This window comes from Numenius arquata, chromosome 8 (assembly GCF_964106895.1).
Source record: "Numenius arquata chromosome 8, bNumArq3.hap1.1, whole genome shotgun sequence".
Classification (NCBI taxonomy): Eukaryota; Metazoa; Chordata; class Aves; order Charadriiformes; family Scolopacidae; genus Numenius; species Numenius arquata.
Window position 1 is genome coordinate 61445711 of NC_133583.1, and position 17017 is coordinate 61462727.

General features: G+C 44.9%; 1 protein-coding gene across 1 annotated transcript; it reads right to left on the reverse strand.

Moving 5' to 3' along the window:
- Positions 1 to 323: 323 nt before the first annotated feature.
- Positions 324 to 10584, reverse strand: ZRANB2 (zinc finger RANBP2-type containing 2). Its single transcript, XM_074151668.1, has 10 exons — positions 10482 to 10584; positions 10097 to 10149; positions 9857 to 9965; positions 8779 to 8861; positions 7847 to 7923; positions 7383 to 7520; positions 6344 to 6516; positions 4453 to 4539; positions 2668 to 2832; positions 324 to 2142 (listed from the first exon to the last, which is right to left on the reverse strand). Exons 1-10 carry the CDS (start codon positions 10535 to 10537, stop codon positions 2079 to 2081), a joined length of 1005 nt encoding a protein of 334 aa, XP_074007769.1. The 5' UTR covers positions 10538 to 10584; the 3' UTR covers positions 324 to 2078.
- Positions 10585 to 17017: the final 6433 nt, after the last annotated feature.

The window sequence follows — 17017 nt, forward strand, 5'->3', positions numbered from 1 at the left end:
CTGTGCCTTTGCATTTGCAAATGTAGGAATCAAAACAATTTAAACATCCTGCTGCTTCTAAAAACTTTCCGTAAAGATATGGAACCCACACAGAAGAAAACACCTCTAAGCTTTGTAAAAGCTCATTTTTAACCCGCTGCTGTTTAAATCCAAAAATTTTTTCAGTACTTTAAGAAGTGAAACAACGGGAAAATTGATGACAGGTACAGCCAGGCAATTGGAGATACTGCCCTTCTCCCCCCGCGGGGACAGAGAACATCACACTCTGTTAGTACAGGTTAAAGAGAGAGATTTGCTGGGGTTTCCAAGAGAAAGCACTCACTGCACGGTTGACTCACAGGTTTTATTTACACTTGTCTACAGAATCATTTTGCCGTACATTTTATCTAAGCCAAATGAAACCATAATTTTGTCTGTCGCCTATTGTTTGCTAAATTTAAAAACTTTCACCTGTTAAGTACAGCAACAATCTTAATACAAAGCACAAGGAAAAAACCCCAAAGGCTAACAACAGAGCATCTATTAGATGGGATTTTTACAATTTAGTAGTTGGACTTTGATGTCGTCAGAGGCACAGTTACAAGACTAACCTGCTCTTGTGCAACCTACACACATTAAGCATTGAAATTAGCTATAAAAGAAAGCATTAAAGAAGAAACTGCAGAGCGGGTTGTTTTTTTTTTTCTGCAAAAAGATTATCAAAATATTTCTACAACAGAAAACATTTTGCTTATATTCCATATACCAGTCCAAGAGAAGTGTCTTGAAAAAAAAAAAAAAAAAAAAAAGGAAAGCAGAATGTAGTTTTTAAATTTTGCTCCGTTTGTTTTTGTGCAGTTCTTTTAAAAAAAGCAGCGGTCAAATACAGAAGTTTTACTGCTGAAATCAATAGAGATCTATTGCTGTTTGCTTGCTTAAAAAGAAGAATTTTCCTTACCATACTTACCTTGTGATGGCACTGAAGAGACTTAACCCTTTCTTAACCAAACGGAGCTCAAGAGAGACCAAGTTTTAATGCAATATTGCTAGTAAATCACATTCAATACAGCATTTTAAGCCATAAATTACGTTCAAGGGAAAAAAGAATGACTGGTGAAGAACACATTTCAGCTGTCAGAACTTTCTACACAGTTTATTAATTTTCATTTTCAAATATAAATAAAATTCAGATACCTGGAAAATTTTAGTCAGCCCCAAAATGAACTCTACAGGTGGCCTGCAGAAGCATCACTTGATTCCAAGAAGCTACTTCCATATTCCTCCAGCTCAAGGGCAGTTCCTACAGGATGCTCTGCCTAGAAAGGACGGCAGAGCCTGGGGTCCCTGCATGTGACAGTCCCCACTCCGCTGAGGCCAGCAAATCGTTCCTACAGTGACGGGCACCGGAACGGAGAGTGCCCAACGTCTCAAACATCCCCACCTGGAAGGAATGGAGTCTAATTCACACTCTACAGAACCCTACCAGGGACTGGGTACCTAATAGCTATTCTGCACTGAGCACGGCTAGAGAAAGAGGGGAATCCAGCTACACTTTCACTTTCAAATAAAAAATAATTGGACCTAAGCACTCACTACTGTCATCCGAAGGGTAGCACCACTACAGCTACGCCCATCTGTTGTGGTCCCACGGGAGCTGCAGCAAGAAGCGCAGGAGTTGGATGTGGAAAGCTCACGGGTTCTGTACTCCCCAGATACTCCTCTGTACTCCTCACGTGAAGAGCAGAGTTGCATCAGATCAGATCCAACCTGTGCCCGCTCACAGGTGTAAGGGAGCCGGGAATCGAGTAACTGAGTCTTTCAAAATAATAAAAAAAACTCCCTTACTCAAATAAGAAAACTTCACAACCTCCTCTGGGGGGGGTGTTTATGGCTTAAAATGCTACCTCACTTTTTGTTTGACGAATGAACAAAGCTGCAGTTTTCCAGAAAGCAAGGACAGACATGCACCTCTACTAGCAGATTCAGCACTTCTGACCAAGTAAGACACCAACTTCTTAAAAATGTCTCATGCACTGACTGGATTTTTTTTTTTTTTGTTTTGCTTTGTTGGTTTTTTTTTAAATGTGAGCTTTAATACATTATTTCTTTTTAGAACTTGTACGGGAACCAGAATGGGAAGATCCAGATGATGATCTGCGGCGTCTGTAAGATATAAATGGAGAAAGCATGCAAAGAAATAAGTTGAAATTAATTTTAGCATCCACTTTGAGTAGTCTGTATCATACAATAGCTGGAAGCCAAGTATATCTGATAGGGGCCTTATAGGAATATAGAAATAACTTTAAACCACTTTAAGCTCAGGATGTAAATTTAATACTAAAAACCTAAGTTTAATACTGAAAGTAGAGTACAATTTCTAAATGCAATCTTTACTTATGAAAATAAATCACTAACGTACACATTAATGCTTTCAGACACTGAAAGACCCAGGTCTTTCTATGGAACATACTTCTACCAGGAGGAAAATTCATTGTAGGGGCGGAGGGGAACAATTACAGAGGTTTAAATAGGGATTAAGAGTAAGGGAAGTGAGCAAACTATTTTTAATATCAGAGTAACTGATCAGATTCAATTCTTTCCCAGTGAATCTCAGTCCTTCAGAAAAAAAAAAAAAAATAAAAATCACACATTTAAATACACCCATTCTTATTCTACATAAACCCAAACCTTTCGGGTGACCGTGATCTCGATCGTCTTTTTTTGCGATCACCAGATGAAGAAGATCTAGAACGACTTCGCTTCTTGCTTCTCTCGGGGGAAGATGACGAACGAGAGCTTGAGTAAGATCTTTTTCTTGGGGTGGAAGACCCCCTGTAGGACCTGGAGCTGGATCTTTATTGATTAAGAAATAAATCAGATTTAATTCTGGTATAACATAGCACGAACAAAGAAAGAACAAAGAGAGACAGTTTTCCTGAACACTCACTACTCTATTTACATCAGTGTTTTATCAGGTAAATCTGTGGGTGCTTTAATACTTACTCCTTAGTTATCTGCCAATAAAGACTTCTACTGCTGAGGTAATTCTCTTAATAAATTTTGCTAAAATAGGGTTCCTTGCTATCCAGCCCACCAGTGGCTTGGAAAGCTCTTGCCAGCATTTACCAGAACCAAGGTTTTTGGCAAGGGAGCGATGGGAGATGGGGGCGGGAAGTAGCCTGTGTAAGGACCTACCTCACACAGCACAATGGCTTGAAACCACACATTAATGGCTATTTCACATTGGAAAGTAGCATTTGTCTTGCTAGAATAGTAAAAACCCTCAGAAAGTGTATTTACAAATCTCAAAATAAGTTTGGGTAGAGTGTAAGACCTTCCACAAGCAAAATATTTAAAAAAAAAACCTCTTAGAATACAGTCGCTTTGGCGTTTAAAAAAAAAAATTAAACAGCTTCACTTACAAGCACTCAAAAACCTCTTTGGTTATCTAAAACAACCAAGGAAAAAACACTTGTGGAAAAAGTAATAGACCTAAGAAGTCCTAAACTGTAATTCCAAAATTCTATAAAAAAAACCTAACGGGACATTTTTCAGTAAGATAGGTATTTAAAATGAAACACCCAACACCACAGTGTATGTTGGTGATAGAGTATTTCCAGGGCTCTCATCGTAAATAACAAAACGCTCTTATTTCACACCAGCAGCACCAGCAAATAACCCAGTTCAGCTGACAAGTCCCTCCAGAACCTACTGGGGGCACAAGCCCCTTCTTCCTCAAAAAACCCAGATTCCATCCAGCACTGCCCCTCACATGATAATCCACGGCACATTTCTGCCACCAATGGGTCTTCCCAGCTCAAACTCCCTTATTTACAGTTTTAAGCCTCTCTGTTCTTCCTTCCATGGCAAAGGAAGGTCCTGCCAACAGGGTGCCTGTGCCAGGGCACCCCAAGGAATGATTTTCTTACGCTTCCCCACACAGCTCAATAACCGCTATAAAAACCCACCAGCCACCTCAAACTCCTGTCAGCTTCTCGCCTGGTTTACTATCAACATTTTTATACATTCCCCCCACGTTGACAAAGGTAATGGCAGCTCTATCTGCTGCAAGTTAGACACATTAAATAGGTTATCACTAATGCCAAACCAGAAGAGAGCGTATTTTCTAACGTTCTCATCGAGTAGCCCAAGTGGAAACGGTCAAACCAGCAAAAATGAGTGAAGCAAGCAAACATGCATTCAAATCCTTCTTCCTTCCCAGCGAGGATGTGGCGTCCGCTCGTCTGTCTAGCTTAGGTCAGACTCAAACTCTTCAACCAAAACCTCGCATTCTCAAGAAACACATCTGTGGTGGCAACAACCTCGCGTAGAGCCCCCGGGAATTCTGACTTCCAAGATAAAAACGAGTTAATGGTTTTTGACTGGCACAATTTTACGATGAAATCAACAAGCGCTTGGTTCTTCTGCCCTTGTTTTTTCCTCTCTGCAAGGAGAGAGCACTACCTCATTCACCTTGATTTCGACCCACGAGATCTTGAGTGTTCTCTGGAACTGGAGCGAGATCTTGATCTGGAACTGGAAGAACTTCTTGAATGGGACCTGAAACAACATGGAAGATAATTTTTTTTTTTCAAGTGTCTGACTTGTTTTTAGCAGAAAAACTGCTGCTGTTGGCAGCAGAGACAACGACGCAGCAACACCATGTGGCCCAGAGTCACTACAGAAGTGACCATTTCCTCCTACCCCCCCAGGATCACTGTAGCACAATTTAAACCAGAAACATTAACATAGTAAAATGCTGCATTAAAAAGATTTATAAAGTCAGCTTTTCATTACGTTTCCTAAAACAAAGCACAAAAATCAAGCAGGACTGTAGTTACTTGGCAAAATGCAACAACTGCCTACCTATTAACTACCTCATGAAATCAATGCCTTCGCTCTTCATTTGTGCCTTAACTTGAAACCCATCAGTTTCTTTGCAGGGCAGAGCAGGGAAGAGGCTCAGGCCCAGCCAGCTCAAATCGTCCCCAGGTTGGCTCACACAAGCATTCAGAATTTTGTAAGCACTTTCAAGTTTTCATAAAGATTTTCCCCTGCATTTAGTAGATAATTGTTGGCTAAAATACAGACATCTCTAACACTACTTGTAACTAGTCAAAATTACTTTCAATTTTTTCACGCTGATGGATTTTCTTTAAAGCACAAATCACAAGAGATATGTAAAAATGATAGTGGACTTGCAGTAACCATCATAGAAAGAAGGCATTGCAATCAAATTCTGATAATCTTTCCAGGAAAAATGTATTATTATTCATGCTGTCCACCTCCCAGTTTATATTGTTACCACATCTTTTCCATTTTACTGTGTGAAACAAAAGCATTGACAGAAATTGCTGCTGGCTGCTCAGCTCAGTCCCTGGGATTCCCTTAGTGCTCCTCCCTGGGACCCCCACGGGAAATGCAGGGCTCAGGTGAAGGCACGGGGAGGCTGACAATAGGTGTTGCGAAAAACAGGATTTTTCAGAGAAAAGGCAGCATAAAAAAAAGCAGGAGAGTGATGGGGAGAAGGACAGAGCAGAGCAGGTGGCTGACACCCGGTTAGTAGGAGGGTGTGAGGAACTTGGGTGGAGAGAGCAGAGAGGGGCAGTCACACAGTCAGGAAGATGAGAAGAAACTTGAATATTACATATATGGACTTCATGTAGAAGGCAGTACCAACCTGAGATCTTAAACCTGTTGGTACCACCCCTGTGTTAGTTGTAAGGCAGCTAAAAAGCTGCAACATGATTTATATCATATGATTACAAAACAATAATTGAATTGTTCAGATATTACTGAATTTAAATAATAATGCGAGATCTTAAATCCACCCAGTAGACCTTTTTTTGCGGTCTCATGACCAATATAAACCTTTAGCGTTATTCTGACACATTGCCACTGAAAGCTTTGCTGCTCGCCAAACTGAGTTCAAGTTTCTTGTCTTTATTTCCAGGGTATTTGCCATTCCATCCTTCCACTGCATCCGCCTGGACTGTGTCTCTCCACCTCTTCTCCCGCTTTAACCATGCCGCCCTTCTGCCTCTCTGCTCAACAATCCACTCAACGTGGCTAAAAAAAGTTCACCCGTTGAATTACATATGGGCCACCAAGCCCCAACATCGAACTGAAGGATTCAATTTAAATATCAGCTTAAATTTACTAAAACAAGCCACAAGCCACATGAAGCCCCCCCTGCTGAAAAGCCACAGGTCAGAGCAGCGCATTATCCACCTACATAAACTCTGTGCATAGAATTGTTAACATTATGAAACTAGAACTGTACGGCAATCAAGAAAAAAAAGTAAATAAAGAAGTTAGATACTGACATTTTGCCTGGCGTTACCCTTGACCTGTACCCGTTTACCTGGACCTAGACCTTGAGCTTGAATGAGAGGATGAGCGCGATGAAGATCGGGAGTGGGAAGATCGAGACTTAGAGCGACTGCGCCTATTGGATTTCTTTTTCTTATTAGTGTCCTCTTCCTCACTGGCATCCAGATTGTATTTGGAGAGGTCAGCGTCATCTTCATCCTCATCCTGAAAAAACGCAGACATAACAGAAATCCCTAAGAAATGCTTTGACTGTTTTCTTCAGTGTTCTTTCACTTATTCTATGGTTTATTTTGTGCTTTTTTTTTCAACCTTTGAAAATACTCGTTAGTGCATTTAATGATATGCAAAAATGCTAAAGAGCGACTGAAAATTTGTTTTAAAGCAAAGTATTGAAAAGCCCACAAAACCCCCATCTGAAGTCCCATTTTCTGTTATTTAATGAAATCAATGAAAATACAGACATTCATTTTGACCAGTTACTTTAAGTGAATGCCTGGAAGAGTTTTCAGACTCGAAATCTATAACCTCAGCATAATCCTGCAGAGACGGGTTTCATGTGCAGAACCTGGTGACTGCTGGGTTAAAAATAAGGATACAGGCATGGCCCTGCAGGACCGGTGTCCAAAGATGAGGACAGTCCAATATGTGATGGTCCTGTATTTCAGGAAAAATGAAAAAAAAAAAAAAAATCTCTGAATATTTTATTTCATTGTATAGAAAATAAATCTGATGTAGTTTTAAAAGGCAAAGAATAAAATTCAAGAATGTTCCCTTTATATGGTAACCGTACATAAAGGTTCCAAGTAAAGATCTCAACATTTTGGATTTTGATCTCAGATAAGCTTCCAACGTTTTGTGGTTTAAAAAAAAAATACATCTTTGAATGCAGGTATTTGGAACAAAAGAGCTTGTTCATATGCTCTACAAAGGCTGCAGGCACTGTTATTCTGACAGCTATCCCTCTACATGGCTCCAAAGGCAGCTGGAAGCACACACCAAACCTCACCTCCTGAACAGCCCTGCAGGAATAATTAAAAAAGAATTGCTGGAAAAAACCCCAAACACACTACCTCATCCAATTTATATTTGGAGAGATCTTCATCCTCATCCTCCTCATCTTCCCCTTCAGATTCCTTGTCTTCTACCTCCTTCAGGATAGAGGCAGGACCCACCGGCTTCCCTCTGTACTTCTTCTTTTTGCGTCCAAACTGAGAAATTTCATTCCATTAGAATAGGATTTCATCAAAAGTCATTGCCAACTGCGTTTTTTTTCTGAGAAAACTTCGATAAGAAAATAAATACACAGCAATTTCAAGTAATGGAAGGGGAAGTATCATCAATTAGCAACAAGAAACCTTCTAAAGAGATGCTCCTCTTTGATACAATTAGTACCCACAGACGAGATGAATGGAAATACGAATTTGCCAGAGCTGCACCCTATGTGTCCCTGAGCAGTGCTTTTCCCTGTAAGGACACCAAACGTGCCTATCCCAAAATCTGCGTCTCCCAGAGCGACATGTGTCCCTGCTCTTACCTCGTCGTACTCCCCGTCCGACTCCTCACGTTCTATGTACTCAACGTTCTCTCGTTCGTTAAATCCTCCTCCGTAGCCTTGAAAAAAGAGGCAAAACAAGACAATCTCTTGAGCAGCACCCAACTCAGCTACGTCAAGCACTGAGATGAGAACAAGCCTTCACAAAGGTTCTGGAAGCCTTCGGTGTACATACACCTCAGGGAGCAACAGGAATAAAACCATGGAATTGTACAACTGCTGGCATTTGCCTTAAGAATCTTTCTATTCCTTTTTTATCCTGTGAGTGGCAAACTCTAATGGCTCGTTTTAACTCTGGCTGACTTTGTAATTTACTGCAAGCGGGTGCAACGTGGCTGCCAATCCACTCTGAAGGACAGCAGAACTTGAAAAATTAATTAAATAGCCAAGATTCAAGTATATGAAACATAATGAAATACTACTCTAATATTCTTACAGTATTAAATAAGAATATTAAAAATACTGGTTTTCCTTTTGAATGATAAGCTCCGTGCTCTTCTCCCTACTTCTTTTTCACATGCCTTGGTGCTACACAAGGTATTAGATTCTCTGCCTGATCCCGGGTGCAGCAGTGACAGTACCAATAGTCAGGCGGGCGCTGTAAGGAAATCCTGTTCTGGTTACCCCGGGCTCATTCCTAATGCAGGAGCAACTTGAAATGCGTCACAGTGTGGCCAAACCTCAGACCTCATTAAGAGATAACACTCTAATTTATAGAGCCCTCAAACCCCGCTCTTGTGACTGCCAGGTGCTCTCCAGACGGGCTCTATTTATACACCAGACCTTCTGGAGTTTAATAAAGTCTTGTGTTACTCCTTCCAAATGCCTGAGTATCAAAACCAACAGTTAAAAGCTGAATATTCCTTGACTTTCCAAGTGAAACCATCACATACTTCATCACATACACTACATACCTGTCCTCTCCTCCAATTTCGCATACTTGGGAGTGTTACACATGTTGCACTCCGATCTCCTGGCCCAGTTCACGTTACCACACCTTCACAGGCGAAAAGAACACAACAGGAAAAAAAAAGAAACAATTTATTTCAGATCAAAAAGCTTAAGTGTTGAGCTCTTAAAAAAAAAAAAAATCATAAAAATGTATGTGGCAAGCTTTGGCAGTGATCTGCAGTGACGAGTACAACGCAATTAACCCTAAGGCCAACGAACGGCAAGAGAGCCCGTGGGTGTTCCACCAGCTTGGGGTGATGGAAGACGCCCACGCTGGAGAAATCCAAGGGGGAGAAGTGAAATCACCAGGCAGGGAGACAGAGGAGTTAACGGAAGCAAAATGACATAAGAAGTGTTAAAGCCCCTCACGTCTCTCCACCCGTGGTGGTCACTGCAGAGAGCGGAGTTAAGGAAGACGTGCCCACGGGAATAAGGCTGGTGAGGCACCATCGTCACCCACCGCCGCCCGGCTACAGCGTCACCCATGGAATGCCCCTCACGGCATTTCCATCTCACCATCCGCAAAGGCCGGAACCCTTACAAGTGCTCCACAAAACCCGACACCACCTTCCAAAAATCCAAGCATTCCATCAGAACACTCCTTTTCTAATTTAGGTCTCAATACTCTGCATTCATGGCCTGGAGAAAAACCTCGGGATTTAACTTTGTGCCAAACTTCACTCGTTAAACATTTAGCGAAGGTTAACGCCAAGATATCATACTGCAGCGGCAGCATCACTTCCATCTACGCGCTTCCTCCCGGCTTGAGAAGTGTCTTGGGTTAACACAAAGAAAACCCATCAACTTTTACCTTTTTACTCTTAACTTTTTAATCTTTTTTTCAGTGACGTTAATTAAGTAACTGCTGCCCAGCGAACAAAACCGAAGGCTCTCCTCGCAGCAAACCACTCCTCTGGGGGAGCAGCTGCGAGGTCTGACCGCTTCTCCCGCCAGCACAAGTACCACCGACACAACCAAGTGTGGTGCCGCAGGGGAGCCCTGTGGCTCTCAGAGAACGCTGAGTTTTTAAGAAGGGCGTACGTTTTACACTGCCAGTCGTTGGCGCTGAAGAGGCCACGACTCTTCTCAGCGAGGGTCTTCCCTATTTCAGTCCCTCCAGCTTTCATCATTTTGGCTTCCGTGGTTTTTTCTGGAAAAGAAAAGCAAACAAGCCGTCCTCAAGCACATTGCTTTGTGATTTATTCGTTAAGAAGGTTTAATATGCTTTTAAAAAGGCAGAAACAGATGAGGAGAAAAAGACATATCACCTCAGATACTCACCTCTCCCACATCTGTTGCAGCTGGTTCTTCTAGCAAAGTTAACATTCCCACATCTGAAAATAGAAAGAGAAGGCGGACGCTCGTTAGCGGAACGGCTGGAAAACCTGAGATCTGAAGAAAAACGCCTTTCATTTCAAACGTAATTTGTTCCGAATTACAACACGAAGTTTCTCGGGCCGTGCCCGGCCCCGGGGCGGGCTGGTGCCGGGCCGGCAGCACGATGGGGGCCGGGAGCGGCGAGACCCTCCAGAGGAGCCCGGCCCGGCGGCCCCCGGGGACCCGGCGGCGGCGGCTGCCCGGGGCCGCCCGTCCCTGGCGCTGCCCCGCGGGACCGTCCCGCCCGGAGCCGCAGCCCGGGCCCCGCGGCGGCCGGGCCCACGCTCACTTCTTGTCGGGGCAGATCCAGTCCCCGTCGCTCACGCGGAAATTCTTGGTCGACATCTTGGGCCCCGCCGAGCCGAGCGCCGCCGCCGCCGCCGCCGCGGGAGAGGACCGGGGCCCTGCGCCGAGCGGGCTGCCCGCCGCGCCTGCGCCCCGCTGCCTCAGCCAGCGCCGCCGCCGCCGGGCGGCATTTTTGGTCAGGCAGCACCTCGGACGCCTCAGCCCGGCCGCGGGGAGCGGGCGCCGAGGAAGCGCGCCCCCTAGCGGGCCGGAGGGCGGGGGGCGGCGGCGCATGCGCAGTGCGCTCCGGCGGCGGCCGCCATGGGCGGGATGTGCCTGAGGGGAAAGGGCGGGTGCGGGGGCGGCGTCAGCTTTGGAAGGGTGACGGGCGCTCGTACAGGAGCCCGTTTATTCATGGCAGCTTATTCCTCCAGCTGTAGCTGTGGTTCTGTCACCCCAACGCTCTGGCTCCGTCACCCCACCGTTGCAGAGACAGAACTGCCCGGGCTCCTCACGAGGAAAGCCTGGCGGCCAATTCCTGTGTGTACACCTTCAGTAAAACAGAGAAACCGTGATACATAATGAAAAAGAAACGAAATAAGGCCTCATTTTCACAGAGGAGAGAGCGCACAAGGTTCAGAGTGGTCTCTCAGTGTAGGGGCCCTAAGGAAATCCCTGTCAGAACGTACAGAGGGTTTTAAATAGGAACAAGGCAGGGCATTGCTATAAATATTGTTAGAGTGTTCAAGTAAATCCATTATTTAAAAAAAAATACTATTTAGATTATGACTAAACCCCACTTTGGTGGTTTACTGGGGCCTGCCGCGGGCCGTTGGCCACCATTCCCCGCTGCGGCCAGTGCCTGGGGCCGGCGGCTCCTCTTCAAACCTCCTCGAGCTCTTTCCCTTGGGGCTGGTAAAGACCTGGCAAGATCTGCTGCGCTGGGGTTCACCGGCGTTCCCTAATGAAGTACGTGCAACCTGCTTATTGATAGCAAATGTTACTTTCCTGCCGGTTTTTATTTCCTTTCCCTCCCACACCCTGTGGAAAAATCATCTGGGATCTGGTGAGGGGACTGGTTTTTATCACCTCCACCCTCCAATCCATGAGGCAAGGTGACAGTGTTATTGCTATTTATTTATAAAAAATGTAAAACAGTGTGAGGACACTGGAAGAATGTGTTGGGTGGGCTGGTTTGCCTGCGGCAGAGGGCTCTGTACAAACTCCCAGTTACAGAATAATAAGAAAAGAGTAAACCTGCGCTTTCCTGCAGGTCGAGAAGGTCCCAGGTGAAGGGCTGTGCTGGGATTTGGAACAAGGGCTGTGAAAAATCTGTTTTTTTCTCTGCTCCAGAAGTGGAAGGAGGAGGCGAAAGCACCAGGTGAAGAGGAGATGGTGGCTGTGCAGCTCTCGCAGCGCTCACGGATCGGGACTAAAACACCTTGAGTTTGCGTCCCCAGCCTGGCCAAGAGCTGGCACTTCACAGGCGGGCAGCACAAAATTAAACACATCCCTTACCGATTTTTTTCCTCCAAATGACACTCCTTAATGGTGCTGAATAATCAATCTCAGTTTAAGTGAGAATCAGAGTCTTTCACGCTGCAGTAGATGGCAACAAATCTTCTTTGGTCAGCTTGTCAGCACAGGTCTTTAAAAGGAAGCAAATGGAGGAGCTGGAGAAGGCAGTGGATGCCTACTGGTGCTGCCCAGAAGGATTCACTCCTGTCTCTCCTCCCATGCACTGCTGAGGCCCCACCTCAAGGGCTGTGTCCAGTTTTGGGCCCCTTACCACAAAAACAGACCTTGAGGTGCTGGAGCGGGTCCAGAGAAGGGCAATGGAGCTGGTGAGGGGTCTGGAGCACAAGTCTTGTGAGGAGCGGCTGAGGGAGCTGGGGGTGTTCAGCCTGGAGAAAAGGAGGCTGAGGGGAGACCTTCTCGCTCTCTACAACTCCCTGAAAGGAGGGTGTAGCCAGGGGGGGTCGGTCTCTTCTCCCAAGGAACAGGCGATGGGACAAGAGGAAACGGCCTCAAGTTGCCCCAGGGGAGGTTCAGATTGGATATTGGGAACAATTTTTCCACGGAAAGGGTTATTAAGCCTTGGAATGGGCTGCCCAGGGAAGTGGTTGAGGCACCATCCCTGGAGGTATTTAAAAGCCGGGCAGACATAGTGCTGAGGGACATGGTTTAGTGATGGTTTTTATCAGAGTTAGGTTGATGGTTGGACTAGATGATCTGAAAGGTCCCTTCCAACCTGGACAATTCTATGATTCTGTGATTCTGTGTTTTACTCCTTACAGCAGGTGGCACTTTAGTAACACACATTTTTTTCAGGCAGAGTTGTTAATGCAGATTAAAAGCTTGCTTTTTTATGGAATCCAGGGGGGATATTTTAAGTATCACTGTATTGATAACTCTTTTTTTTTTTTTTAAAATCCTCACTGTCACCATGTGTGATTGGCACTGGGAATTGAATGCAAGATTATGTTTGAGTTGCACAGGATTGATAGAGAACGTGAAGCTGGAAGGGGCACCAAGGTCACGTAGTCTCCGTTCAGACCTCCCCCATGCAGGATGTCTCCCCTGTCACCCGCCTTTTCCTGCTCCCCCGTCTCTGCCTGGGGGAGTCTCTGCTTGTGTCAATGGGGTTCCAGGGGGCCACCGAAACCAGAAGCTGGCCCCGAGAAGTTAATTCCTTCCCGTGGACCTTCAGGAAAGACCCTTTCATAACTAACTGCAATGTCAATCATAAAGTGTAATATCAGGGAGAGAAAAACCATGCGGCCCTACAGAATAAATTAACGTGTGATGGAAGGGTGTCTTCATCTGTGATATCCTTCTGCTTATTGAAAAATACTGTCCACAGCGAGTATGTCAGAAGGAAATCCCTGTCTGTTGACTTTAGTAGGAACTGGATGGAACTTCCGAGCGCTGAGGGAGGCGTTGGTCTGAATCCCGGCTTCCTACTGATATCACTGTGAATCCATGACAATTCCCGCAGAATTGGGGTCTCCTGTTGGTGCCGCAGAACCTTCCATGGCCTCCGCCTGGTGTCTGTGCAGAGGCCAGGGGTGACCTCTCCAGCACAGGATTTAAAATGAGCTTGGAGGATGCCCCGCCTTATCTTCAGTCATAAAGTCCTTGTGCTGTTCAGGTCAGGAAAAAACTCCCATTATTGATGATTTCAAGGACAGGAATTTGTTCTCAGTCCCTGGAGGGAAATCAAGGAATGCAAAACTCCCTTTTTTATGTTAAGAAATGGAAAGGAATATGCACCATTTTAAAAATAAGCACGGGCAAAACTGCAATTCACCTGATAATAATTTCAGGCTTAAATATTTTAAAAGTCACCAAGACACAATGAGAAGGATATTTAGGTGGTATTTGTTTCCTGCTAAAGGAGACTTCCCCGAGGAGTCTCTGGCCAGGAGCCCGAAGGGATCGGCTGCATTTTGGAAGCAGGACGCTTCCATGTGTGTGCAGAGGGAGCCTTTCTGTAACCTCCCTTTGTTGAATTTACTTCAAAACCAGATATATTAAAGGCTGGAAAGCCTTTCACTGAAAAAAAAAAACCAAACTTCTCTTTTAATTGATGACTAAAAGCAAGGCCCAAGTGGACAAGGTCTTCTACAGCCCGGAAGGGTGCTGTGACCAGACACAGTCTGGTGTTCAGCTCAGTGACTATATGGGATATTCCCTTTATTTAATTAACCAGGTAGCTTTAATTAAAGGGGTTTGATACGGTGATCTTCTTTCCCCGTGTTTCCTACATGCAGTTTCATTTAGATATCTACTCCCCATTTCGCAATAGCTTATGGACAATTTTATTGGATCCGTGTCTCTATCACCGTACATTTCGGCTTCAAATGTGGGCAAGGAATTTATAATAAGGGAGTAAATGAGAAATACATCACCCATCGCTTTAACGTAATGAAACCCAACAGCTGAGAATGAAAAAAAAGTGCAGAGAACTGTTTAATTGGCCTGTCTCTAGACAGCCAATCCCTACCCACAAGCCCTGAAAATCAGTTTCCTGAGGGAAAACTAAGCAGCAGGAAGGCGCCAGCTGAGATCGAAGCTGGGCAAGGGAGGGAAGGTCGCCGGAGCCTTGTGGCTCGCTCACTCGGGTTCTCATGGCCCTCCCTGCTCCGACACCTGCGTGCCATGCCCTTCGTTGGGCACCCCGGGGCACCGAGGTCTAAAGCATCACTGTAAAGCACTTAATACATTGTTGATACTCTCCAAGACGTAATAATCATGATAATAATTTCAGATCTATGAGTTAAGAGCTCAGCGTGCTTCCGTCAGGTGACATCTAACTGTTATGAAAACCCATTTGTATTGATGGAGTTGAACATACACTAAATTACACTGTGAAATAGCGTTTGACTGTTTGTTTGCTTTTCAGGGCTCAGCACAACTTGACAGACACGTGTTTAAACAAGAAGTAGTGAAAGTGCGGTGCCTGTGTGGGTAAGTGTGGATGCTGGGAACTGTTCAGGGCACTCAGGTTTGTGCTTTCCTCTGAGGTACGAGGAGGTGCTGGAGCGGGTCCAGAGAAGGGCAACGGAGCTGGTGAGGGGTCTGGAGCACAAGTCTTGTGAGGAGCGGCTGAGGGAGCTGGGGATGTTCAGCCTGGAGAAAAGGAGGCTGAGGGGAGACCTTCTCGCTCTCTCCAACTCCCTGAAAGGAGGGTGTAGCCAGGGGGGGTCGGTCTCTTCTCCCAAGGAACAGGCGATGGGACAAGAGGAAACGGCCTCAAGTTGCTCCAGGGGAGGTTCAGATTGGATATTGGGAACAATTTCTACACCAAAAGGGTTATTAAGCCTTGGAATGGGCTGCCCAGGGAAGTGGTTGAGGCACCATCCCTGGAGGGATTCCAAAGACAGGTTGACATAGCGCTGAGGGACATGGTTTAGTGACGGTTTTTATTAGAGTTAGGTTGATGGTTGGACTAGATGATCTGAAAGGTCCCTTCCAACCTGGACAATTCTATGATTCTATGGTTCTCTGACTGCTGGGCTGGAGAGCCATTTCAGGCTGCACCGTAGCATTTGGAGAGCTTCTCTTCCAAAGTTTGTTTGGGTTTTCAAGTGTGACAGGTGTTTGGTGATGGAGCTTTTCAAGCAGACGATGGGCACTGACGTGTCGCTCCAGCTGACGCGCTGTGGGAGGAAAGACTTGCTTTGACGTGTGACCTTTCCAGAGGGTTAGACACGGCTTGTCATTTAACAACTTAATAATTAAAGAGTGATTCAAGCCTGCTGGGAGTACACAAAATCACAAAATAAATGCTTTAAATAATAGTTCAGATAAAGTTTGTTGTCAGATATTGATTAAATCATTTAAACGTGGGGCTAAAGGTGAACCCGACCTGGGCATTTCCCTCCTGCTGGGTGGAGTGAAGGGAGGTTTAACGTGACATACACAAATTTTGTTTTCACATAAAACTTTTTGGTACTAGGCTCATTATTTGCTGTTGTGCCATATATTAATTAATTTTACATGTCATTAGTAAGCTGGTAATGGGAAAGACTTTTTCTGAACAGTGTGTGAAACCGTCTCGGCTTTAGGAGAAGCATGTGTGTCCACTGCCTTGACACCTTGCCCGCGTGCTTTGCATCCGACCCTCCGCGTCCCCCCATCGACATGTAATTTGCAGTTTCGATAGTCAAACGTGCAGGGAAAATGGGTCATACTTTATCATTATGTTTTTACTCCAAAACAATAACAATCTATTCTCCAAGTGAGCTCTCGGTGTCGTTGACAAGAGCGTTTTCCCCAATCAGAATTGTGATATAGATGCATTATTTTCTCCAGCAAATTTTACCTGTCAGGCAGTTCTAGTGCTCCTTCTCCGGAATAAATAAGGACTCATGATACACTTCACTCTTCTGACAGGAAAATCCAGACATGTATTTGCCCAGCATTTAGTCGACATTTGCGGTACAGGTGGGGATTTTCTTTTAGAGCCACGGGAGGTCTGGTTTAGATTTTCAAACTTAATCTCCAAAGCAGATGTAAATTAAAATAAGGCTTTCCTCATCATTTAGGAGAAGTAACCCACCCAGCAAAGCTGCATTTCTGGGTAGGTGGAAGGGCACAGTAAAACCGTATCTCTGTAACATCAGAAGAATGACTTTTTAATGCAGCAAGGAAGTACTCTCTGGCTGGCTAGATCTGCTGAGTGGATGTCCTGGCTGACATCATCCAGGGGTTTTCTAAGAGCAACTAAGGTAAATGTTCTTTAAATTTAAAATGGATATATTTTTTTCCAAGATTTTCTTTTAAAAAAAGAGCCAGTGTGGAAGAGCAGCAGTTAAGTACGGCTGAGAGGAGCCGTGACGATTCCTCGTTAACACATTCAGAGATGGTGAATGTCAGCGAAGGATGAAGATGCTCTGAGTTGGAGGAGAAATGACAGAATCGAATAGCTATGAATTGATCATGAATACATTTAGACAGAAATGAGAAAACAGAGTCTACCCATCCAAGAAGGAGGGTCTGTAATGGCTTTCCGAATAAAATTGGGGAAGAAGCGTT

Coding starts and splice junctions, on each gene's coding strand:
- ZRANB2 (XM_074151668.1), bottom strand. CDS start 10,537: ATGTCGACCAAGAATTTCCGCGTGAGCGACGGGGACTGGATCTGCCCC. Junction 9,966..10,096: donor CTGCAACAGATGTGGGAGAG/GTGAGTATCTGA, acceptor TTTCTTTTCCAG/AAAAAACCACGGAAGCCAAA. Junction 6,517..7,382: donor CCAAATATAAATTGGATGAG/GTAGTGTGTTTG, acceptor GCGTTTTTTCAG/GATGAGGATGAAGATGACGC.